This window comes from Rhinoraja longicauda, chromosome 25, assembly GCF_053455715.1.
Source record: "Rhinoraja longicauda isolate Sanriku21f chromosome 25, sRhiLon1.1, whole genome shotgun sequence".
NCBI lineage: Eukaryota > Metazoa > Chordata > Chondrichthyes > Rajiformes > Arhynchobatidae > Rhinoraja > Rhinoraja longicauda.
In genome coordinates, this window is record NC_135977.1 from 11,159,660 (window position 1) to 11,186,883 (window position 27,224).

General features: G+C 41.6%; 2 protein-coding genes across 3 annotated transcripts; one reads left to right on the top strand and one right to left on the bottom strand.

Annotated features, from left to right (window-relative positions):
* Positions 1-3,612: 3,612 nt before the first annotated feature.
* sirt4 (sirtuin 4) lies at positions 3,613-13,469 on the bottom strand. The gene is made up of 6 exons (XM_078421856.1): positions 13,350-13,469; positions 10,894-11,067; positions 10,422-10,499; positions 9,083-9,208; positions 6,480-7,271; positions 3,613-4,699 (listed from the first exon to the last, which is right to left on the bottom strand). The coding sequence occupies exons 1-6, from the start codon at positions 13,467-13,469 to the stop codon at positions 4,547-4,549; spliced, it is 1,443 nt and encodes a 480-aa protein (XP_078277982.1). The 3' UTR covers positions 3,613-4,546.
* On the top strand, positions 9,199-25,834 carry ctu1 (cytosolic thiouridylase subunit 1 homolog (S. pombe)). 2 transcript variants are annotated; one of them, XM_078421239.1, is made up of 3 exons: positions 9,199-9,432; positions 21,525-22,032; positions 23,080-25,834. In XM_078421239.1, exons 2-3 carry the CDS (start codon positions 21,537-21,539, stop codon positions 23,607-23,609), a joined length of 1,026 nt encoding a protein of 341 aa, XP_078277365.1. In that variant the 5' UTR covers positions 9,199-9,432; positions 21,525-21,536; the 3' UTR covers positions 23,610-25,834. The 2 variants fall into 2 exon arrangements, with proteins under 2 accessions (XP_078277365.1, XP_078277366.1); XM_078421240.1 differs by having other exon boundaries at positions 21,530-22,032.
* The last annotated feature ends 1,390 nt before the right edge of the window (positions 25,835-27,224 follow it).

Consider the following 27,224-nt stretch of genomic DNA (forward strand, 5'->3'; position numbering starts at 1 on the left):
AAGACTTTTTCATCATTAGCAAGAAAATGGAGGATTACTATTGGAAAAGGGATCTTTGAAAATATTAAGCGATTTAATGCATGTGGAACAAAGCACAAATGGCTATTGATGCAAACGTTCCAATGATATCTTGAGCATATCTGAACAAGTATTTGAAATAGAAAATATGAGAAAGAGAATTCTCAGGTGAATCAAATTATAATACACTTAAAATTAAGGAAGCGTGAGAGGAAAATGGCTTCCTTCTGTGTAATCATGAAATTGTTTTTAAGACGAGATGTTAGAATGAGCCTCCATTCCCATCTCTCCCCCCTCCCCCACATACTCCCTATTACTTGTTGAGGTGAATATGAGCGATGCTCACAGTGGTGTTTTTAAAACTCTGGGATTCTGCAGTTATCTTTGACAATTTTAATCATTAACACCTAAATCAAGGCAGTAGGTCATTTGTTGTTTGAATCTTTGCCATGCACCTGTTAGTTTTTACATATTTGCTTGTATAATAACAATAGGTGCAGGAGGAGGCCATTCGGCCCTTCGTGCCAGCACCACCATTCAATGTGATCATGGCTGATCATTCTCAATCAGTACCCCGTTCCTGCCTTCTCCCCATACCCCCTGACTCCGCTATCCTTAAGAGCTCTATCTAGCTCTCTCTTGAATGCATTCAGAGAATTGGCCTCCACTGCCTTCTGAGGCAGAGAATTCCACAGATTTACAACTCTCTGACTGAAAAAGTTTTTCCTCATCTCCTTTCTTAAATGGCCTACCCCTTATTCTTAAACTGTGGCCCCTGGTTCTGGACTCCCCCAACATTGGGAACATGTTTCCTGCCTCTAATGTGTCCAACCCCTTAATAATCTTATATGTTTCGATAAGATCCCCTCTCATCCTTCTAAATTCCAGTGAATACAAGCCTAGTCGCTCCAGTCTTTCAACATATAACAGTCCAGCCATTCCGGGAATTAACCTGGTACACCTACGCTGCACGCCCTCAATAGCAAGAATATCCTTCCTCAAATTTGGAGACCAAAACCGCACACAGTACTCCAGGTGCGGTCTCACTAGGGCCCTGTACAACTGCAGAAGGACCTCTTTGTTCCTATACTCAACTACTCTTGTTATGAAGGCCAACATTCCATTGGCTTTCTTCACTGCCTGCTGTACCTGCATGCTTCCTTTCAGTGACTGATGCACTAGGACACCCAGATCTCGTTGTATGTCCCCTTTTCCGAACTTGACACCATTCAGATAATAATCTGCCTTCCTATTCTTACCACCAAAGTGGATAACCTCACTTATCCACATTAAACTGCATCTGCCATGCATCTGCCCACTCACACAACCTGTCCAAGTCACCTTGCAACCTCATAGCATCTTCCTCACAGTTCACACTGCCACCCAGCTTTGTATCATCTGCAGATTTGCTAATGGTACTTTTAATCCCTTCATCCAAGTCATTAATGTATATTGTAAATAGTCCCAGCACCGAGCCTTGCGGTATCCCACTAGTCACTGCCTGCCATTCTGAAAGGGAACCATTTATCCCCACTCTTTGCTTTCTGTCTGCCAACCAATTTTCTATCCATGTCAGTACCCATGTCAGTTAATTACTATCTAAATACAAGTCAAATTCTTTCGTTCGAAGATTGCAATTTTTGTTCAATTTTAGAAAAGTAGAACATGGTTATTTTATTTATGTGAAATCTTTTATCTTGCAATAATTTGTACCAGATTGCGTGTGAAATTTGGTGTCAATACTAAAATGTAGGTGCATTCCATTATACCATTGCATTAGTTCATCACTGGTATGTCAATTGGCTGAGTAGCATCTACAAATTTGGGGCAATTTTTGGAAGAACTTATTCCTTTGGTTATCTTGAGCTATAAAAACATTTAATGGATTGAATGACTCCACTGATTGGAACTTTGTGTTTACAGTATACGAGAACTTAAGCTTCTACTTGGTTGTACTTGTAAGTTATAGGTCCTCGTCCAGAGGTGCTTTATGGTGGCGCAGTGGTAGAGTTGCTACCTTACAGCGCTTGCAACGCCAGAGACCCGGGTTCAATCCCGGCTACGGGTGCTGTCTACGGTTTGTACGCTTTCCCCGTGACCGTGTGGGTTTTCTCTGAGATCTGCGGTTTCTCCCACACACCAAAGATGTACAGGTATGTAGGTTAATTGGCTTGATATATGTGTAAATTATCCCTAGGAGTAGGATAGTGTTAATGTGCGGGGATCGCTGGTCGGTGCAGACTCGTTGGGCCGAAGGGCCTGTTTCCGCCGTGCTGTATGTCTAAACTAAACTTATTACTTTACATTTCTTAATCTTATCCCATTTGGTTCAGTACTGAGCGTGGTGTATAACATGGGAAAATATATGGATTTTTTTTGTACATCCATCGTAGCTTTGAATTTGTTCTTTCAACAATGGATAGGTGAATGAATGTGCTTTCTTCATTTAAGGTTACTTTGATTTTCAAAAGTTATTACTTTTTTGAAATCTTCTTTCTTGGCCTGATAATAGTTGTAAGAGACATTTCAAATTTCTATGCCTTCAGAAAATGTAGAGACATAACAGACTGGCACACAGTTTGTCCTCAGAGCTAATTCCTTTTTAATTCCTTTTTACATACTGCAAGAACAATCTTAATAAAATTTAACTTCATCTTTTGGATTTTTGCTTTACTGGGTTTGGTGGGATTGTGTATGACTTCGGCAAACAACCTCATGAAACGTGAATCCTTATTAAAATGTAGTTTCTCTTGTAGAACTACGCTTCCATGCAATTTAAACTGCTTTAACTCTTCGAAATAAATTTTATGTTGTAATTGTTCTGTGATATTTTTTTTACAGCTGTGTTTACAATTAAACAATAAACATTAAATATCCTTTAATGCATTTTGCCATTCGCTATGCATAAAATAGTCCACCACCTAATTTTTGATTTACAAAACTATATTTACTACATGAATACAGCCTACACTGTTGGTAATTTAGTTGCCCAATCTATCGGTAGATGAAAGTCCTTCATGATTATTGTTTGATCCCTTCTACACGAGTTTCTAATTTCCTAAGTTATGCCATCCCCTACTTTTCCACTACTGTTTAGGAGCCTACAGTCGACATCCTCCACTGATTTTTGTTGGTTTAGCTCCATCCAAACTGATTCTATATAATGATTTTCTGAGCCAAGATCTTTACTCTCAACTGCCTTTACCTTGTGCTTCATCAAGAATAAGTCCTCCTTTTCCATTTTGTTGATTTCTGCTAAAAGTTAACAGCTCCTTAATATATATGCAGGCAATGAGGATTACTGGACAATGCAGAGATGAGAGAAATTATAGGGTTAGAATTCACTTTTGTTCTTCTAGCAAGTTAGCGAGAAATGTAATTCAGGTATCCTGCACTATAAGTGTGCGATTGAGCTCCGAGCACTGCAATACTTTCAAAATGAAGCTTGGGTTTCTGCTATTTTACTTAATCATTGATCAAATTTGTTCGATGCAAAACCTGTGTCATTTATTTGTACCTTGTCTGTGTTGAAATATCGAACAAAAATTATAGCCCCAAAAAAACACTTTTCAATAAGATTTTTTAATTTAAAAATGTATTTCCACAAAAACACCACAAATAACATTTTGATTGTGGGCGTAATATTATGGAACAATTTGTTTATATGAATCCTATGTCACATTTGACAGTTGGGGTAGAAGAAAGATCTTCACAATTTCTCAAGTATTTTCAGTGGTTAAACATGTACAATTGTTTGGGTTACCAAATACATAATATGATTGTACTGCATATACATAATTTTAAAGGAAAATAAGCTACATTAAATTAAAGGCGTTTGATTACGCTACATACCTACAAACTGACATCCATTGCACAAACAAAATTCCAGGGTGCCTTGTTGCAGTCACCCTGAATTGATTACAGGCTTGATGTTTCTGACAGAGAAGGAAATTAAGGGAATGATTTAGGCAATTCTACTATTGGGCAGTGGTTGTGATCATTTAAGAAAATAACCAAGATCGATTGAATACTTGAAAACAGTGACATTGTAATCTTGTATTCGGAGATAATGCAGGCTTATGGAATGTGAAATATGACGTTGTGATCAAATAAGCCATGGATTCTGATTTACCTTTGGGGACCAACAAGAAATCTATACATTTTTCTCTTTGAAAAAAATGTTTAAGATTATTCAACATTATTCATTTATGGTCTCAGCCTTTTTTAATTACATAATGTGATTTGTTGAAACAAAAGACTTCATGAAACACACTTTTGTATTTATTCAAAGGAGACTTTGCCACAACTTGGTAATGGTTGCAATCCATTTCTCAGGAAATCGTTGAAGATATCATTTCTCAAATCTTTCGATCTTCATATACACAAAATGCAGCCTGTTTATAAAGATACCACTGAGTGAGAAATTGCTATTACTAATTTATATGGATTATTTTTCATGGAATTTTGTTCCATATTTTTGTAATATTACCAGCATTGGGGAGTTTTCCTGTTGTACAGCTTAACAGTGTCAAAAGGGAAAAACGTATGGCAGAACCTCTCCACAACGAGCACTGATTTTCAGAGTGGACAGTTTATCTGCTCTGGTAGCCCCAATATTTAGTATTGCAATAGGCAGCTTCTTCTCAAAGGCTGTAATGATGAACCGATATCCAGAATATACCTATTAACAAAGAACATAAAAAGTTTTTGGTTTGAAACCACGGCCAGACATATGTCTGAACCCAACCTTAAGGTACGATCTGAATCCCTTACAGAAAGTCTAAGACTAATCAGCCCACTTGACTGGCATCCCACTCACCACCTTAGACATTATTCCCTCCACAACCTACTAACCAAGTCTGCACAGCTATTCCAAGGGCCAAAGCTGCAATCGCTGTTGCCATGAATGTGAAGTGCTTCAGGCAATGGAAAGCTACAAGCTCTCTAGTTTCTCTTTCACATGGCACATTATCCCGACTTAAATGTTATCACCTTTCCTTTTTTGTCACTGATCCTAAATCCTGGAATTCCCTCTTCAAATAAGGGAAATGTATTCAATAAAACTATAGTAGCAGTTAGAAACATAGAAAAATAGGTAGAGTAGGCCATTCAGCCCTTTGAGCCACCCAATATGATCGTGGCTGATCATCTAAAATCAGTACCCCCCCCCCCCCCCCCCCATTCCTGCTTTTTCCCCATTTCCCTTGATTCAGGGCTAAGAGCTAAATCAAACTCTTGAAAACATCCAGTGAATGGCCTCCACTGCCTTCTGTGGCAGAGAATTCCACAGATTCACAACTGGGTGAAGATGTTTTTCCTCACCTCAGTCCTAAATGGCCTACCCCTTATTCGCAAACTGTGACCCCTGGTTTTGGACTCCTCCAACATCGGGATCCTTTAAGAATTTTTTATTTTTCTATAAGATCCCCTCTCATCCTTCTAAATTCCAGTGAATACAAGCCCAGTTGACGCATTCTTTTATCATATGTCAGTCCCGCCATCCCAGGAATTAACGTGGTGAACCTACACTGCACTCCCCCATAGCAATAACGTCCTTCCTCAAATTAGAAGACCAAAATTGCACACAATTCTCTAGGTGCAGTCTCACCAGGGCCTTGTACAGCTGCAGTAGGACCTCCTTGCTCCAAAACTCAAATCCTCTTGCAATGAAGGTCAACATGCTATTAGCTTTCTTCACCCCCTGCTGTGCCTGCATGCTTACTTTCAGGTTCATGAACGTAGCTCAATACAATGTTCCGATGATTCACAACTCTTTATTTCAGCTTTCAATGGTTCTGTAATTGGCTAGTAAGTGGGAAGCAAGACTCTTATTTGTTTTTCCTCAAAAAGGGATTTATCTTCGTGAAAGCTTTTCACAAATCCCTGTAAATTCTAAGAAATTTAGTTTGGCCTCATTCAACAGTCCTATAACTTAAATCACAATGGTTAGCAGTGAGAAGATGCAAAAATCTGCATTTATATCCTTGGTAGTGGCACGGTAGCGCAGCGGTAGAGTTGCTGCTTTACAGCGAATGCAGCGCCGGAGACTCAGGTTCGATCCTGACTACGGGTGCTGCACTGTAAGGAGTTTGTACGTTCTCCCCGTGACCTGCGTGGGTTTTCTCCGAGATCTTCGGTTTCCTCCCACACTCCAAAGACGTACAGGTATGTAGGTTAATTGGCTGGGTAAAATGTAAAAATTGTCCCTAGTGGGTGTAGGATAGTGTTAATGTACGGGGATCGCTGGGCGGCACGGACTTGGAGGGCCGAAAAGGCCTGTTTCCGGCTGTATGTGTATGGTATGGTAACAAAAACGGTCACATTTAATCCTGATTTACCATTACTTTGGAAATACAAATATAAATAACTGGTTATAACTTGCTTCTGTTGAATAGTCCTAAATCTATCTAAATTGTGCAAACATAGTCAATGAAAAGTCTTTGGTCATCTTAGCCACTCACCTGTAGAGAAGAGCCTACAACCAGAACTGCATCAGATTCCGTCAAGCGTTCATACACAAAATTAACTTTCTCTTTATTTACTGTGTCTCCAAAAAAGGTGACATCGGGTTTCAGGATACCACCACAATGCTTACACGAGGGAACATTGAAATGTTTGATTTGTTCATCAGTCAGGAAAACGTCTCCATCTGGAAGTATTCCTTGTGTTTCTTCAGACCAATTAAGATTCAGAGCTGCAAATTCTTCTTGAAGGTGACTCCTGGGTGTTATCTTCGCACAGCCAAGACAGATCACGCTATGTGTGCAGCCATGAAGTTCTGTCAAGTACTGGCTTCCTGCCTTTGTGTGCAAAGCATCCACATTCTGGGTCACCAGCCAGTGCAGCTTCCCTATTTTTTCCCATTTACTCAGAGCTTTGTGTGCTTCATTTGCCTGGCGCGAACTAAATTGTGGCCAGCCAACATAATTTCGTGCCCAATATTTCTGCCTACTCTTGGCACTGTGGACAAACACATGGTGCTGAACGGGCCGTCTTGTTGTCCGAGCATAAAGTCCAACTTCAGAGCGATAATCAGGAATACCAGACTCCGTTGACAGGCCTGCTCCAGACAGCACAAACAGCTTCTTAGACTGAAACAGAAATTCCTGAAGATCCTCCAATTCGATGGAGTCCAAAGGAAGGCAAGAAGGAACAAATTGGAAATTAGAAACAATGGCTGAACAATAGTTCCTGCAGATTTGTTTCAGCAAGCGACATTTCTCAGCAGCTGGCAAAACAGTCAGAAACCACATCTAGGAATAAACACATTCACATTGATACCATCGATGACCACATCCAGAAACCTGACTAATTTTCTTGTAAATGTTACAAAAAACAGTGAATAAGAGTTTATATTTTTGATTAGGATTAAGATTACAATCAGTTAATGCTTCAGCAACCAGGAGACGTTTGTATAAAGAGTAATAACAGTACATGGGAAGAAGTTGATTAATCACTAACATTTACCTCTCATGTAACCTTGCAGCCCCTCTGGAACATTTAATGCTGCTTTGCAATTTTTGTTTCTACTCCTTCCCACAATGTCCGAGCTGCTTACTGCCTGTGCTGCCCCTTTAATACTTTAACCTGGGGTTATCACGGCTGATATCAGCTAGATTGATTAAATTCATTAACTTTAAATTAGATTCACATAGTCTGAGATTAAGGCCCGATCCAGTCCCAAATGGTAACCTCATCACCCAAACTTGGAAAGTGGAGGATATGCCAGAGAATCTCAAGATGCTTTTGTTGTGACATTCAGGAAATGAGACGTCCATCCACAATAACTCCAGAGGGTTCTTCCTGCTGTCTGCCACAGGAAAAATCATCACCAGGGTCCTCCTCAACTGGCACCTCTGAGTGGCCAAAAAGCTGCTCCCTGAATCAGTCAGAGGTATGGTGGATCTGACTGATTCAGATCCACTGACTGATCTGCGTTCCAAGGAATAAAGTCCCAGCCTGCTCAATCTCCTGATAGCTCAGGCCCTCAAGCCCTGGCATCATCCTTGTAATTCTTCTCAGCACCCTTTCAAGTTTGACAACATCTTTCCTACAACATGGTGACCAAAACTGAACACAAACTGAACACAATACTCAGCTGTGGACTCATTAATGTCTTATATAACTAACATGATCTTCCAGCTTCTATACTCAATACTCTGATGAAGGCAAATGTGCAGAAAGCCTTTTTGACCACCTTATCTACCTGTGACACCATTTTCAAGGAACTATGTACCAACACCTCCAGATCCCTCTGCTCTACAACATTCCCCACAACCTTACCAATCACCGTGTAGGTCCTGCCCATATTGGACTTTCCAAAATGAAACATCTCTCATTTCTCTATTTCATTTCCATCAACCATTCCTTAGCCACCTGCTCAACCCATCAAGATCTTGCTGTAATTTTTGACAACTATCTACAATACCACCCACTGGTGGTCATCTGCAAATTTGCTGATCCTGCCTTGCATCTTCTCATCCAAATTATTGATATTGATGACAATCGCTTATTCCCGCTACCCCAGATACGAACGCTGAACTGCGAGGCAATGTCCACTACTCTTTCTTTACCCCGGTGCAGGTTCATATCATATATATACAGCGCGGAAACAGGCCTTTTCGGCCCACCAAGTCCGTGCCGCCCAGCGATCCCCGTACATTAACACTATCCTACACCCACTAGGGACAATTTTTACATTCACCCAGTCAATTAACCTACATACCTGTACGTCTTTGGAGTGTGGGAGGAAACCGAAGATCTCGGAGAAAACCCACGCAGGTCACGGGGAGAACGTACTAACTCCTTACAGTGCAGCACCCGTAGTCAGGATCGAACCTGTTATATCAGTAGTTAATAATGACACCCTCGCCCAAATTCTTTGTTGCCTCGAAAAGAACAATAAACCAACGGCCCAGGATTTGAGCCGGTTCTGATTATGTTACAAATAAAATGTTCAATCTTACTGCTGTGCGATCAATGCTTTAAGTCGGGTTAGGTGACGGCCCGAGGCTCGGAGATCGAGGAGTTGCGCGACCCTTCGCCACCGCCGTCAGCAACTCACCTTCCACAGCCGCTGCCAACCGCCTCTGACAGGTGACTGGCGCCACAGACGATGCACTACAACTCCCGGCGCGCACCGCGTTATCGGACGGCCCGCCGGGAAACCGCCATTCGCCGGCCCTCCAGGCTCACGTGATCACGCCTCGGCATTGCCGACCAACGGATGGTCAAGCTCCGGCCAAGCATGGCGGCGATCAGTGTCGGCTACCGGTGAAGGTGCTCCTCTGCCGTCGGGTTTTCTCAATCTTCCATGGCGTGGCTGTTCGGTTAAAGGAGAAGGGAGAAATCGCATCTGTTTAGGGCATTTGACCACGCGGGCCTGGCGCGATAACGTGTGGATCACGGCACTGGGTGAGTTGAAGTGTGTGAGGGCTAATGTCTAGATTTGTGAAGTGATGCTCTCTCAGCTTCCTCCTTTACCTCGGTCAATTTGTCTGCATGAAGTACAGCGAATGTTAAAATGGAGATGTAACACCCAGTGAAAAGGCTTTTGAGTAACACGACTACTAAAACTACTAAACGGTCCTTCAGACACCCGTTAATTATCGCGATCGCTTCGCTCAACACCTGCGCTCGGTCCGCGTTAACTAATCTGATCTCCCGGTGGCTGAGCACTTCAACTCCCCATTCCCCCAGTCTGACCTTTCTGTCATGGGCCTCCTCCAGTGCCATAGTGAGGCCCACCGGAAATTGGAGGAACTGCACCTCATATTTCGCCTGGGCAGCTTAAAGACCAGTGGTATGAACATCGACTTCTCCAACTTTAGATAGCTCCTCTGTCCCTCTCTTCCCCATCCCAGATCGCCCTCTATCTTCCTGTCTCCACCTATATCCTTCCTTTGTCCCACCCCCCTGACATCAGTCTGAAGAAGGATCTCGACCCGAAACGTCACCCATTCCTTCTCTCCTGAGATTTTGTGAATAAATAAATCCAGCATTTTGTGAATAAATACCTTCGATTTGTACCAGCATCTGCAGTTATTTTCTTATAATTAACACCCGTGATGAAAATCATGGTTTTGCTTTCGGAAAGAGTTGGGACTGGTTTGAGCAGAATGATCAGGAGATCCAGAAGTTAGTTAACTGCAACAAGAGACCATAACAATTCGCAGGAGAATGACTTGGCCTGTTGAGTGTGCTCGGCCGTTAAGCAAGACGTGGCTCCTTTTCTATCATTTATTGTTCAATCCCTATATTCTATAATGAGTTTAGTGTCCAGTAGTCGACTGAACCTTGCTTTGTATGTAATTATGTTTGGGCCTTCACAGCATTTTAGGGTAGAGAATTATACAAAGCTTCACTAAGCATGGAGTGAAGATTTTTTTTCAGCCATCCCTTACCTTTGAAACTGATCTATAGTTCTTAACTCCTTGGCTAGGGGAAATAATCTCCCTGTATCCACCCTTTGAGAAATTATTCTATAGAATAGAATATAGCTGATTGTATGACCGAAGCAAACTGTTCCACTTGCAAAACATCCTCTCCAGAATAAAAGCCACCCCATATGCAATATACAGAGGTGATGCTTGCTCATCTATTTTGAGATTGTTGCAGGTCATTTTTGACTCAATGAAGCATAAGAGAGGATGAGTGTTACAAACATCAATAAAACTAATGTCCTCCATCAATGTGTCCTTGCTGTGGAGCATCACCCTCCAACTATAAAGGTCCAAGATCAGATCCTAGAAACAAGGACCATTTGCTATATCTTCGGTGTCAACTCATAGCAAAGGTAAATATTGATGACTGGCTGAGGAAAATAACGGTTGAAGCTCGCAAACTCAAATTTAGCACAAACCCCATGAGACCTACCAGGCAGTAGCAATCCCTGGGCTCTGATATGCTTTGGGGACTTGAGCTACGTACAGTCAACTCCTCAAAGCACTGGAGAAATACCACAAATACCATTTCTGCAAAATGTTCAATTCTACTGACAGCATAAGCTAACCATTTGTCAGCATCTTCTAGACCAAAATTCACATTGCACTGCGAACATAATGAAATTCCTACTTGCTGCAGCTTTAAAGGCAGATTAACGCAACAATGCAATGAAAAATGTACAATAATTGGTAATATAATACATTATCAGTTATATTAGGCCATAATAATGCAAACTGAAGTTTGTAGTGCAACCTAAACAAGGTCTATAATAGATCATTGCTGAGGTAGTGTTTTTGGTTTAAGAGCATGATGGAAAGAAGTTGTTGAACTTGGAGGTCACAATTCTCAACCTCCTGTAACTTCCAAATGGTAGCAGCGAGATGAGAGCATGCCTCATCTGGTGTGGGTCTTTGATTATATCAGCTGCCTTTTTGAGGCAGTGTTTCCTGTAGATCCCTTTGCTGGAAGGGAGGGCAATACCCGTGATGACAGGGTAATGTCAATCAGCATCCATTGTACCTGAGCATTCGAGTTACAAAACTAGGCCGTGATGCAACTAGTCAGTGTGCTCTCTGCTGTTTACATACACAAATTTAATAGAATGACACACCAAATCTCCTCAAACTACTGAGGAAGTAGTGGCATCGTTGCGATTGCCTCAATGTGCTGGGCCAAGACAGATCTCCAGAGACGTGCGTAGCCAGGAATTTTGAAACTGTTGACTCTTTGCCATCACGTTGATGAAGACAGGTTCATGGGTCCTTGGCCTTCTCTTCTTGAAGTCAACAATCAGCTACTTGATCTTGCTAATTTTAAAGACAATTTTATAGACATTCGGCCCTTCGAGCCAGCACTGCCATTCAATGTGATCATGGCTGATCATTCTCAATCAGTACCCCGTTCCTGCCTTCTCCCCATACCCCTGACTCCGCTATCCATAAGAGTATCTAGCGCTTCAATTGAGAGAATTGGCCTCCACTACCTTCTGAGGCTTGAATTCAGAGAATTGGCCTCCACTGCCTTCTGAGGCAGAGAATTCCACAGATTCACAACTCTCTGACTGAAAAGGTTTTTCATCATCTCCGTTCTAAATGGCCTACCCCTTATTCTTAAACTGTGGCCCCTGGTTCTGGACACCCCCAACATTGGGAACATGTTTCCTGCCTCTAACGTGTCTAACCCTTAATAATCTTATATATTTCGATAAGATCCCCTCTCATCCTTCTAAATTCCAGTGTATACAAGCCTAGTCGCTCCAGTCTTTCAACATACGACAGTCCCGCCATTCCGGGAATTAACCTAGTAAACCTACGCTGCACGCCCTCAATAGTAAGAATATCCTTCCTCAAATTTGGAGACCAAAACTGCACACAGTACTCCAGGTGCGGTCTCACTAGGGCCCTGTACAACTGCAGAAGGACCTCTTTGCTCCTATACTCAACTCCTCTTGTTATGAAGACCAACATTCCATTGGCTTTCTTCACTGCCTGCTGTACCTGCATGCTTCCTTTCAGTGACTGATGCACTAGGACACCCAGATCTCGTTGTACGTCCCCTTTTCCTAACTTGACACCATTCAGATAATAATCTGCCTTCCTATTCTTACCACCAAAGTGGATAACCTCACTTTGAGAGGGATATCAGGCCTTATTCGTACTCTTATAGCTTTGTTGAGCAGGCTTTATTGTTGCAATCCGAAACGTCACCCATTCCTTCTCTCCAGAGATGCTGCCTGTCCCGCTGAGTTACTCCAGCTTTTTGCGTCTATCTTAGGCTTTACTATTCATGTGCTTCACATCTGCTTTAGGAGTCAGACTCTATTATGGGATAAAACACAGAAAATGCTGGAAATACTAACCGATAAGGCAACATCTGTGGACATAAATGACACTTCATCTGTTCAAAGCTCTGTGAAGGAAAGAAATCCCAGATGATCAGAGGAAATGTTTCGAGGAATAAATGCAACATCCCAACTGACGAAGAAGCTAGTTAATGACATCAGGAAGTTTGGTGGAGTACATGCCCCAATTATGATCGACAGTACAGACGTGAAAATGGTTGAGAGCTTCACATTCCTTGGCATTAATATTACTAATGATCTGTTGTAGCCCAACCATATTGATGCAAGAGCCAAGAAGGCACGCCACCGCCTCTACTTCCTGAAGAGATTGAGGAAATTCGGCATGTCCCCAGTGACTCTAACAAACTGCTACAATGCACCATAAGAAGCATATTGTCGGGTTGCATCACAGCTTGAATCATGAACAGATCTGTCCAAAACCACACAAAATTGCAGAGTTGCAGGTGTAGCCCAGTTCATCACGCAGAGCAGAATTCCCACCATTGACTCCATCTACACTTCACGCTGCCTCAGTAAAGCAGCCAACATTATCAAAGACATTCCACCTTTTTCCCTGCTTCTGTCTGGCATAAGGTTCAGAAACTTGAAAGAGTGCACCATTATACTCAGCAACCTCTTCTTCATGATTGGGTTTCTGACCAGTCATTCCATAAGCGAGGATACTTTTCAATTCACCTATACCCCCATTGAGAACATTGGACTTTGTCTAAGGAACTGATGCATGCCAATGCTTAGAACTATTTGAACCTCGGTAAATGTATCTAAATAAATCTAAACCTAAATCTATTTACCAATCAGGCCTCTCGTATACTTTCTTAACTGACATATCAACTGTCCTATCATCTTCAAACATTGTTGATTAAATATTCACAGAACATACAACACAGCACATATTCACAGCACAGGAGCAGGCCCTTCAGCCCACAATGTCAATGTCGAACATGATGCCATGACCAACACTTATCTTCCTGCACATAATTTTCATCCCACCATTCCCTGCATATCCATGTGCCTATTCAAAAGTCTCTTAAATGGCATATTTGTATCTCTCTCAACCACCGGCATGTTCCGGACACTAACTACCCTCTTTTTTTTTTTAAAGGCTTGCCCTGCGCAGCTCCTTAAAACTTTACCCTCTGACCTTAAAGTTGTTGGTACCAGTATTTGATTTTTTCACTCCTGGGAATAGAGTACTGACTGTCTACCCTATCCATCTCTCATAATTTTTAATACTTCTATTGGGTCTTCCCGCAACCTCTGCCGTTCCAGCAAAAACAATCCAAGTTTGTCCAACCTCTCCCTGTAACTAATACCCCCTAATCCAGCCATCATTCTGGTAAATTTCTGCACCCTTTCCTCAGTCTCCACATCCTTACAGTAATGAGATGATCAGAACTGAAAGTAATATTCCAAATGCGGCCTAACCAAAGCCCAAGAAAAGCTGCATTATGATTTCCTGACCCTTACTCAATTCCCTAAACCATGAAGACAAGCATACTGTATGCCTTTTTTTTTAACCACATGGGTCCTTCAATTCATGCACCTGCTGAAAATATTTTTTTAAATTCTCTAATAGGATGTGGGTTTTGCTAGCCATGCCTTCATTGAATGTTTGACTCTGCCCTGCTCTTGCATTCAGAGAATATTTGTGGTTGTTCTAGTCCCGTTCAATGAGGCCTAAAGAGGAGTATTTTACAGTCATAAAATCACACTTGATTCACTTAATATATATTCCTTTATTTGTCCCACACCGGGGAAATTTGCAATGTTACAGCAGCAAAGTGATAGCAAGAGATCATTCATTATAAATAAAAATAAAGACAAGGATAAATTGTCATCAGTTAACTGTGTATTCCTTAACTGTTACTGTTGACTCGTCTGCTGGGAGCAGCGCTGGTTGTGCAGTCTCACAGCAGCGGGAAGGAAGGACCGATATCTCTCTTTCACACACTTGGGGTGAAGGAGTCTATCACTGAAGGAGCTACTCAGTGCAGTGACAATGTCCTGCATGGGGTGGGAGTCGTTGTCCGGTAGCGATGTTATCTTTGCCATCATCCTCCTCTCTCCCACCGCCATTACTGAGTCAAGGGGGCATCCCAGGATAGAGCTGGTCTTCCTGACCAGCTTGTCGAGTCTCTTCCCTTCCGCTGCTGAGGTGCTGCTGCTCCAGCAGACCACTCCATCGAAAATGGCTGATGCAACCACAGTGTTGTAGAAGGTCCTTAGGAGTGCCCCCTGCATACTTACATACTTCTAGGAAGAAAATCTTCCATTCTTATTTTGTCTGGACCCAATATAACTTTTAACTGCTTTTTGAGCTGAGGAGTATTTTGGAACAAATGTTAGCATTGTGACCAACAACTGCCCACCTTCTGTGAATGAATAAATAGGAACTCTAGCTGCAGTGAAAGCCAGAGCATCAGTGGGTAGGTTACTTGTTTGATATTATTGCTTGATATTACTGTCAATAAGACCTAGTCTATTAATGTTTCTGAATAGAGGGGATGGTAATTTGCCAATCTGCATTTGTCTGCGGAGAACAGCAAAATGATCTTGATGTCATGATGAATTAGCCATGAACCTTGAATAATAGACCATACTTAAATAGTTGATTGATTAACTCCTCACCCATGCAGTATGTTCTTAACCTTATTTTGGTGAGAAGGACTTAATTGGACAATTTTGCAAATTCAAATCAATGCTGGTTTTGCAGCTGTACATTACAGATATACAGCTGTATGTAATAGATTGGTTAATTTTAGGTGCAAGTGGTAAGTATTTCAGCTATAATCTCGTCCTGGTCCATGAATTTCATTATATTTGTTGCACTCAATGGTTCTTGATATAAAATCAAATTCTCTTGAGGTTGGAAGTGACACAGGAGGAGATGCATATGGATCAACCGGTCATCTCTTCTGGAAGTGGAAATGTTCCTAAAGTCTCTGCTTTTTAGTCACCTATCCTTCATGACTGTTGACTGCATGCAGGTTCTGCATTTTGCGACATGTGGTTTTGTGTGGAAGCTCCACCAGATTGCCACTTTTCCCCTCCTGGTGTGCTCTTTTACACTGCACATTCAACCAAGGCATAGTAATGGTAGATTGAGGGTTTTGCTCGGCCCTAAGATTATATTTATCGTATGGATGGGCCATACTGACTTGTAAATGCCAGTTTAGAGTTGCCAAGTCTGTTCTGAATCTTTTCACTTTAATATCATGGTAATTCAATACAGTACAATGACGGACCTCCTCAATGTAATGGTAAGAATTTCCCACTTGTTATTGTCACATTGACCTTTACACATGCAGCGGCAACAGCTACGTTGGTGATGACGGTGTTCACTGTGTTTGTTCCTCATTGGTGTTCTCATTAAGGTCATAAGTGATAGGAGTAGAATTAGGCCGTTCAACCTATCAAGACTACTCTGCCATTCAATCATGACTAATCTATCTCTGCCTCTTAACCCCATTCTCCTGCCTTCTCCACACAACCTCTGACACCTGTACTAATCAAGAATCGATCTATCCCTGCCTTAAAAATATCCACTGACTTAGCCTCTACAGCCATCTGTGGCAAGGAATTCCACAGATTCACTACCCGCTGACTATAGCAATTTCTCCTCATCTCCTTCCTAAAAGAATGTCTTTTAATTCTGAGGCTATGACCTCTAGTCCTAGACTCTCCCACTTGTGGAAACATCCTCTCCATATCCACTCTATCCAAGCCTTTCGCTATTCTGGATGTTTCAATGGGTCCCCCCGTCCCCCTCATTCTCCAGGGAGTACAAGCCCAATGCAGACAAACGCTCATCATAGGTTAACCTACTCATTCCTGGGATGATTTTTGTAAACCACCTCTCGACCCTTTCCAGAGCCAGAGCATCCTTCCTCAGATTATGGTGCCCAAAATTGCTCACAATATTCCAAATGCAGCCTTACCAGAGCCTTATAGAGCCTCAACAACATTACATCCCTGTTTTTGTATATAAGCCCTCTTGAAATAAATGCTAGCATTGAGTTTGCTTTCTTTACCACTGATTCCACTTGCAGATTACCTTTTTTGGAATCTTGCACCAGCACTCCCAAGTTCCTTTGCACCTCAGATTTCTGGATTCTCTCCCCATTTAGAAAATGGTCTACGCCTACTACCAAAATGCATGACTCCACACTTTGCTACACTATATTCCATCTGCCACTTCTCTGCCCACTCTCCCAACCTGTCCAAGTCCTTCTGCAGAGTCCCTGCTTTCTCTCCACTACCTGCCCTTCCACCTATTTTTGTATCATCGGCAAACTTGGCCACAAAGCCTTCAATCCCCTCGTCCAAATCATTAATATACAACGTGAACAGTAGCGGCTTCAGCACCGACCCCTGCGGAACTCCGCTATTCAATGGCAGCCAACCAGAACAAGCCCCCTTTATTGCCACTCTTTGTCTTCTGCCATCCAGCCAACCGATCCCTGCTTGTATCTGCCCTTTGATACCATGGGCTCTCATCTTCCTTAGCAGCCTCATGTGTGCCACCTTATTAAAGGCTTTCTGAAAATCTAAGTAAACAACATCTACTGACTCTCCTTTGTCTATCCTGCTACTTCTTCAAAGAATTCTAGCAAATTTGTCAAGCAAGACCTCCTTTCACAAAGCCATGCTGACTTTTGGCCTGTTTTATCGTGAACCTCTAAGGACTCCGTAACCTCATCCTTTATAATGGACTCTAAAATCGTACCAACCACTGAAATCAGACTAACCGGCCTATAGTTCCCACTATTCTGCTTTGCTCCCTTTTCGTGCAGCGGGCGAATATTAGCAATTTTCCAATCATCTGGGCCCACTCCTGTCTCTAGTGATCCTTGAAATATCACTGTCAATGTCTCCACAATCTCTAAAGTCACCTCTTTCCGAACCCTAGGATGCATTCCATCTGGTCCAGGTGACTTATCCACCTTCAACCCATTCAGCTTCCCAAGCACCTTCTCCCTAATAATAGCAACTCCACTAACTTCCACCCCCTGACTCTCTTGAATATCAGACACGTTGCTAGTGTCTTCCACCGTGAAGACTGATGGTATTCAAGTTATTCAACTCTGCCATTTCTTTATTCCCCATTATCATCATCATCATCATATATCTACAGCCGGAAACAGGCCTTTTCGGCCCTCCAAGTCCGTGCCGCCCAGTGATCCCCGCACATTAACACTATCCTACACCCACTAGGGACAATTTTTACATTTACCCAGCCAATTAACCTACATACCTGTACGTCTTTGGAGTGTGGGAGGAAACCGAAGATCTCGGAGAAAACCCATGCAGGTCACGGGGAGAACGTACAAACTCCTTACAGTGCAGCACCCGTAGTCAGGATCGAACCTGTGTCTCCGGCGCTGCATTCGCTGTAAAGCAGCAACTCTACCACTGCGCTACCGTGCCGCCCTTCTCACTTCTCACTTCTCCTGCATCATTCTCCAGCGGTCCAACTTCCACTCTTGCCTCTTTCTTATACTCTTTATATAAATGAAGAAACTCTTGCTATCCTCTTTTATATTATTGGCTATCTTGCCTTCGTATTTCATCTTTTCTCCCTGTATGGCCTTTTTAATTACCCTCTGTTGTTCTTTAAAAGCTTCCCAATCCTCTGGCTTCCCACTAATCTTTGCTATGTTGTACGTCTTCTCTTTTAGTTTTATACTGTCCTTTACTTCCCTTGTCAGCCACGGTCGCCTCTTTCTCCCCCTAGAATCTTTCTTCCTCTTTGGTATGAAAAGATCCTGCATCTTACAGATTATTCCTAGAAATTCCTGCCATTGCTGTCCCACCGTCACCCCTGCTAGGGTCCCTTTCCAGTCAACTTTGGCCAGCTCATGCCCTTTGCTCAGCTGCAAAACTGACACATCTGATTTTATTCCATTGCCTGCCTGTGAACAAGTCAGGCAGCTATGTTCGTCAGGTCCGAGCCAGGGTTGTCATTGTGGAGCCTCTGAGCTACTTGAAGGCTCACACCCAAAGTCGATTCTGTCCTTGCTACTTTGAGTACTGCCTATAACATGAAGGAGTACTGATTTATCATCTAAGGAATGATAAATGGTTAGTGGTGATCAGCAAAGATAACTGTGACTGACATGAAACAATGCTCCTTCATTGGCTGAGAGCCATGATGGTTGATGTTGAGAATTCCTCAAATCACTGATTCTGACTATGTAACACAGTATGTAGGAAAATAACTGTAGATGCTGGTACAAATCGAAGAAGGGTCTCGACCCGAAACGTCACACATTCCTTCTCTCCAGAGATGCTGCCTGACCTGCTGAGTTACTCCAGCATTTTACGTAACACAGTATGATCACCTTTTATTTGATTCTGATAAGCAGTTGTCCGCAGAGGTCAGAGTAGAGCTGCCTTGAAGCTGCTTTTTTTGCAGACTGAGACAGTTCTCCCAATTTAGATGTCAGTCTAAATTGAGCTAGAAGTATCTTCACCATTTCCAAATTTGGTGTCTAGGCTGGTATTGAGATGTCTGTACAGTTTTATTTTAGCTTTTTAAATAAGTGCCCCTTTTGAAGGGCAGTTAAATGTCAACCAGATCGTCATGGGTCTGACTGCAGAATAGCACCCAATTTCTGTGCTATTTGTGTGCATTGTCATGTGTTTGCATGAGACTTTATGGGTCCATCTAATATAAATGAAATGCTTAGTTTAGAGCATGAGAAGACTGCGGCACCTGAAGATTTTTTTTGCTTTGTGATTGCGTAACAGAGAACAGTACAGAACAGGCACCAGCCCTTCGTCCCACAATGTCTGTGCCTTGTATGAAGCCAAGTTAAACTAATCTCCTCTGCCTGCATGTAATCCATATCCTTCCATTTCCTGAATTTCCATGTGCTTATGAAAAACACCACTATAGGATCTGCTTCCACCACCAGCAGCGTGTTGCAGGCACCCATCACTCTCTGCAAAAAAAAACTAGACACATCTTTAAACTTTCCCCTCTGACTGTAAAGCTCTGTCCTGCAGTCTTTGACTTCTCATCCTTGGGAGGGAGGGGAGGGGGGGGGGTTAACTCTCTACCCTATCTATCCTGTATAAATATATATAATTCTATCAGGTCCCCCTCAACCTCCATTATTCCAGAGAAAACAATCTAAGTTTGTCCAGTGTCTCATTAAGGCTAATACCCTCCCAGTGACAGCCGAAGTTTTCACCAAAAATTACCAAGTATCTTTATGGGTGTTTCTGCGAAAATCTATGTGCATTCGGTCCAGTTTTGAGGGAGCACTGCACTAGTAGAGGGTTCCTTCAGAATGCTGGACTGTTGTCCGGATTATTTTGATGTAGAATTGGGAAATGATGCTTAATGTCGGGATTTTTAAATAGTGGTAGGGAGTAGTGCATGATGAAAATTTGGAAAATTAAAGGGAAACGTCAAGGTAATGGTAAACTAGTCTATGTAATCATCAATGTGATAGAAAGGTAACTGGTATAAGTCTGCATGAGCAAATAGTCTAAGTAGCTGAAAGTGGCAAAAAGACAAACTGGGTCGTTCTTTATTTGAAACCAGGCAAGATTTTCGCTAAGATTGAACTTCAGAGCAGAAACTGAAATGGATGAGTTTGATCCAAGTCATTGATCCAAATGATTACGATCGTTTTGTTTAGTTTTGAGATACAGCATGGAAACAAATCCTTCGGCCTGGAGTCCACGGTGACCAGCAGTCACCTGCACACTAGTTCTACACAACACATATTAGGGATAATTTACAGATGCCAAAATAAGTTTGTTTTAAGTTGAGGGGAAGGTGGATGGGGCAAACACAATATCTCTGATTGGGTGAAGCCAGGGTTGTCATATGGATCAGCTCTTGGTGAAATCATCGAGTCAGTATGTTAAAGTGTGCAGTTCAAGAGAGAGAGAAAAATAAAGAATACAAACAAGGAAAGTAAAAGCTGTGAAATGTTGAGCTGTGAAATGTGCTTTAGAGGCTTTTAAAGATTGTTAACATTAATAATCTAGTAAATTATAATCTAGGAACTTCATAATGAGTGCAAAATGTAGCCTGATATTTTGGTACAACAGTAAAACCTTCGGATGTTCCACCTTATGGGGTTCATTCTTTCCAACTATTTGCTCCTAAAAGTTATGTTGAAAACTACCCCAAAACTCTTTTTTTAATTGGTTTTGGGCCTTCAGTTTAGTATTTATTGAACTTGTGCTTGTGTAAGTTTATTGAATATTTTCACCTATTCTAATACTCGTATGTTTGAATAGTTTGCTAGCAACACTTTCATCAGAACTTGTGGGTTGAAGGCTTCTTGGACTCGAGCTGCATTCTAGACTTCAATATAGTACATATGAAATATTGGTTTTTTTTGAGTGGATGACTTTAAAATGAAAACTTAGTCTCCCTTAAACACCACCTCAAACAAATGAAATCCTCATCCAAAATGTTGGAAAGCAAACCTCTTTGTTTTCCTTCGATCAAAGTGCAGGAATGAATAAATTATTTTCCTTCTCTCCTCAGTCACCTTCCTAATATGAGGTTTGGGGGATATTGTGACCACTGACTAGATTTGTGACACTGGTTGTCATGGCACTAGTCGTAGTGCAGCTCCTAATAAGATGAGCAAAGTCCAAGTGTTTGTATTTCCAATTGAGCTCCATTTTACTTTGTTGCGCTTCACAAAACAAGTCATTTTGATTGTTCTTCCAGATTAGCTTCAGCATGCCAGTTCACTGCAGCTGCTGTGACAAGAATGCAGCAGTTCTCAGGCGTCCCAAAACAGGGCATGCCCTCTGCAAAGAGTGCTTTTTCTGGGCTTTCGAAGAGGAGACGCATCAGATGATCGTATCTGCAAAGCTTTTCCAGAAGGGAGAGACCATTGGAATTGGGGCTTCTGGTGGGAAAGACTCAACTGTTCTAGCTCATGTTTTGAAAGTCTTAAATGATCGATATAATTATGGCTTAAATCTGATGCTGCTTTCTGTGGACGAAGGCATCAGTGGTTATCGTGATGATTCCTTGGAGACAGTAAAGAGAAACCAGCAACAGTACGATCTGCCACTGAAGATTATTTCCTACGAAGAGTTATACGGCTGGACAATGGACCAGATTGTGAGGAAAGTTGGTTTGAAGAACAATTGCACGTTTTGTGGGGTCTTCAGACGGCAAGCTCTCGATCGTGGGGCCATGATGCTGAAAGTAGACAAGGTCTGCACAGGTAACGCATTGATAACTTCCTACTTGCCTCAATCCATTCATACAAACATGCATTTTGAACATGATTTCGAAGTATTCGCTGAGACCTATCCAGTTCCATTAAAGAAATATATTTCTCCTATCTCTACCCCTCTAATCTTTTTAATGAGATTTTGAACAAACCCATTTCTTTTATTTGAGTAGGTTCAATTTAAAAATGGGTGTCTTACTGTAACATTTTCTCCTCTCGTGTTTTCTAAAGCCTTTATAATTTTTAACATTAGTTCAAGCCTTATTTTGTTCAATGTCATCTGCTTCTATATTTGTGCCAGTTTCCATATTATGCGAGCTATTAAATGTGCAGAGCTATTTGATATCCCCCCCCCAAACCCATTGGAATATTTCAATCATTCTCGTCCTTTGTCTTGCACTTCACTTGTTATTTCCCCCACAGACATGGAAGTCTGACTGGCAATTGCTGACTGGCAATTTACTGCTATAGATCCACTTTGTAATAATTACATTGTTTTAGCAACCGTATTTTGCACTTGTTTTAACATTGTGAAATCTTCCCAGAATCGTTCATAACATTATTTAATCCAGATTTAACTGTAATTTAATGTAAAACGTTATCAGAATAAATGGGATAAAATAGAGCTTTGGAAATATTCCTGCATTAAAGGACAGACATAGAAAATAATCAAATGTTAATGGAATGCTCAAAGCTTGTTTTCGCAATTAACTTTAGACATGGGCACATCAAAAAATATTTGTGCAGATAGGCTTTTGAGATTAAAAAAAAAATTATGTTGTGTAGTTCTTAATCTGGCAGGGATCATATAATATGGCTGAAGCTCAACTAATCCTGAATTTCACACCAACACTGCTTTCCCAAAATTCTATGTACGCTGCCATGTCAATATGATGGTTTAATTGTCTGACTGTTTTTACTTTGAAGACCAGCTAGTGATGTGAACTGCCATGTAGATGAAATGCATCCATCCAGGAACAAGTGTACCTGTGTCTTGAAAGACTAACTGCACCTTCCTTTTATTCCTTTCATGCTCAGGTCACAATGCAGATGATATTGCTGAGACAGTCTTGATGAATTTCCTGCGTGGAGATATTGCTCGACTGCGCCGCTGTACAGCAATTACCACGGGTAGTGAAGGGGCAATTCCTCGTTGCAAACCTCTCAAGTATGCTTATGAGAAAGAAATAGTGCTGTATGCTTACTTCAAGAAGCTGGACTACTTCTCCACTGAATGTGTGTATTCCCCTAATGCATACAGGGGCTATGCGCGTGCTTTCCTGAAAGATTTGGAGTCAATCCGACCAAGTGCTATTATGGATGTGATTCACTCTGGTGAAAACCTCTCTGTGAAGGAGGATGTGAAGATGCCCAGACAAGGCACCTGCAAACGGTGTGGTTACATTTCTAGCCAAGTACTCTGCAAGGCTTGCGTTTTGTTGGAGGGACTGAACCGTGGGCTTCCTAAACTCGGTATCGGCAAACATGCAAACCTGCATAATCGATTGCTAAACAAGGAACCACTCACTGAGGCAGAAATGAAGAAATTAAGATCAGTTGATTTCTGAATACGTGTCTGACTGAAGCTGCTTTAACATATCAACTGGCCAATTTATGACCAAGGTGCTTTAATTAAACTGGATAGTATTGCTCAAACAATCCTTTTCATCATGTTGACGTCTGTCAACGTAGCAATATCATCAAGTAAAATTTTAAATGTTTAAGTTAAATTGCAAGGACTGTCCTCTTGTCATTGCAACATTTGGATTCATATTTAACAGCTGGAATCTGGAGCTGAGGCTCCAGCACCAGTCTGCTTGTTTCTTTTCATACAATAGAATTATAAAACTGATTTTTTGGGAAAGCACTAAAATTTTTGAGTATTAGATAAAGGTCAAGTGCAATAGTTAAAGATGGGTAATTTACAATTTGCACCATGTTATAAAAATTAGTTTATCATGTCTTTATATTCACAAGCTTTAACGTAATTATCAGAAGAAAAAACAAACGCAGCAAATGTGTTGAAATTTCTTCTTCGAGGGGAAGAATGCATTATAACCTTGATATGTCTGCACTCTTCCTATTTTGTGAAAGACCACAGCATTGATCACAACTAGTTTGGCTCAATGGGGACAGAGTTCGTAAGAATTTCTCAGAATTGGACATATAAACTTTGTAGTTGGACGGGGAAAGAATGCCCAGAAAAAAAGAGCAACAAATTGCTGTTATCTGGAGTGCTTCATGCTAGAATCTGTTCATCTAAAAAAAGACAGGTACTATTGCAACATTTAAGAAACATTTAGACAGGTACATGGATAGGACAGGTTTAGAGGGATATGGGCCAAACGCAGGCAGGTGGGTCTAGTGTAGGTGGGACATGTTGGCCGATGTGGGCAAGTTGGCCCAAGGGCCTGTTTCCACACTATGATTCTATGATTCAGTGATATCCTTCCTATGGCATGTTTTGAATTGATTTGGACATGGGCTGCTGTGTGTGGGAGGCACATAAATCTGAGTTCTAGTCAGCCCAGACTATTTACTGAAAATTAAAAAAAACTGCAGATGCTGGAAATCTGAAATAAAAAAATGTTGAAAACAATTATGCAGGTCAGGCAACTTTTGTGAAAACAGAAACAGACTTAACCATGATTATCTCCAGCACAACAGTGACCTTGTCTAATTGGCTATGAATCCCCTTTCCTACCCTCTGCAAATTTAAACTGAATTATTTTTACGCTTTCCCAGTTCTGATAAAAAAATCTTTGACTTCAAATATTATTTTGTTCATTTCCAAAAATACTGCCTAACCTGATAACCGTTTCTGCTGTTTTTATTTTAGGCTACACAGCTTAGCAATTATTGGTGGCTGTTCTACCTACTTGGTACATAAAAGTGCTCATAACTTTCAATAATGTGTATTCATTCTGGCTCTATCTGTTGTTAAATACTGGGAATCGTACTTGGCAGAAATTAGTATGGAGGAGTTTCTTCAGGTAAAAACTCTCCAGTCGATCCATACTTGAACATGCCCATAAACGTAAGGTCAGAACCATGTTCATGACCAGATAAGTAAGTCCAATGATTTTTAAATGTTTTCTGTTTTAGTAAAAATAACTTATTTACAATATTTTAGCCTCAGTCTAAAAGATATTTGAGGTGGTTTAGTGATGATTGAGGAAAAAATGGTTGACAATGATGTCTGTGCTGTACTGCTCTGGCAATGCAGCCTGGTGTGATTATACATTAAACATGTTTAACTTGGTACAGAGTCAATCTATTTAGTTTTATATCTATACACATTAACATCTGGACTTATTTTAATAAAAGTAATTTAATAAATGGAGTTGTATGTGTCCTCTATGCACGGTATTTCAAACCGTACTACACATACAAGCCGCATCAAAGTTATACCTTACTGGCAGTAATCAGCTGATACTATAGAGCTACAATTGCAATGTTTCAGCAAACATATAACCTGCCACAATGGTATAAAGCCCTAGAGCTCCTTATTTGCCCATATTTTTGTACTACTTGGTAAATTACAAGCTCCATCAGAACGTTCAGCAGCACAGATGGATGGGAAATGGAAGATGTCGTACAATTGAGATGGAATCGATTTATTCTGTTTTTTTTGCAGTTTTTTTTATTATGTTGTACCAAAGACATTAGTGGATACCAATGTTTGTAATTCATAATGTCTTCCTCTGCAAAAACAAAAATCTTAATGTAAAAAGTAAAATGAACTACTGCATGATTGCAGTTTCTACCCTATTACAAATGAGCACAAATTTCCATTGAACCACCATAGTAAATATATTAAATATTTATTTACTGGACCTGTTAGTTCAGTTTTATTTTAACTATAAATTTTTACAACAGTAAATTGTGCAAACTAACCATAGAACATGTTTTACTATTTACCATTATCAACTTCATTTTCACTTTTAATTAGCTAATTTGTCTGCATTCATCTTTTTATGTAGATCATACCTTCCATATTTTTACAAGTAACAAGTCTTAAATGTGTAATTGCTACAATTGATTTATCTCTTGTCTGATTTTTATCACTGCAGGAGAAGAAGTAGCTCAAACAAAATAGCTGGTACCATATTCTGAAAATCTGGGAAATTATTTTAAAGTGTTAGAATTTTTCTAAAGCTGGCCCGCGGCAGCCTGGTGGGTGGAGCCCGCAACCGGTCGCTGCACAGCCCGCGTGCAGTAGCAGGTTTCATTCAAATTGTTGTTATATTTTTCAAAGTTATTCACTTTTTAAACTTTAATAAATCGCTCCCACATGCCGTGCCTGGCAGCCGCGCCTGCGCAGTGATACTTCCGTGTTTGGCGTCACAATGGGAACCCAACGGGTCATATATTTGATCGCCATTTTGATCTAATACGGTGTTACAACAGGGGAAGGTTTCCGGGTCCGGTGGCGGCGCACCTGCGCAGCAGTGCCGGGAGGACCGGCACCCATCCCGGCGTGCCTGGCGCCTGACCTTCCTCCGGTGATGCAGCGCGGGGCCAAGCGGTGGCGCACCTGCGCAACAGCGCCGGTAGGACCGGCGCCCATCCAGCCGTGCCCTGCACCTGACCTTCCTCCCATGGTGCAGCGCGGCAGCAGAGAGAAGGTGAAAGAAGATGGCTGCCGGCAGGCCAAACATGGGACAGCACCTTGCGACTACTCTCCTGCTGCTGGCCGCCCGGGGCCGGGTTGAGTGGTCCTCTCCCCTCACCCGCCCTCACTGTCATAATGGGGACCCAATGGTTTTTGGGGGGGTTTTTAAAGCTACTTTCATTTACATTTATTTAATTTTAAATAAAGCTAATTTAAACAAAAAAAATTTAAACGCCATTTAATTTAAATTAAAAAAGCCCGGCGACCGATTGGTCCAGGTACCATGTGACGCCGCTCTGATTGGTCACCGGCTCTTCCCGCTCCAAGCGCCCTGGTTGTCCGTAGGGGCTTCTTCCCGTCGTGGAGCGCTGCCCCCACCCGCTCTTCCCGCTCAAATCAACGGCCGCCTCCTTCGAGCTGCCACTGTTGCTGAGCCTGAGCCGTCGAGCTCCCACTTGCGCTGCTGCTGGGTCGTTATAACAATTTATTTCATTTTGTTTTTTTAAAAAGTGAAGTTTAATTCAAAGAAAGAACGTGTTATTTTAAAGAAACGTTTTATTTCATTTAA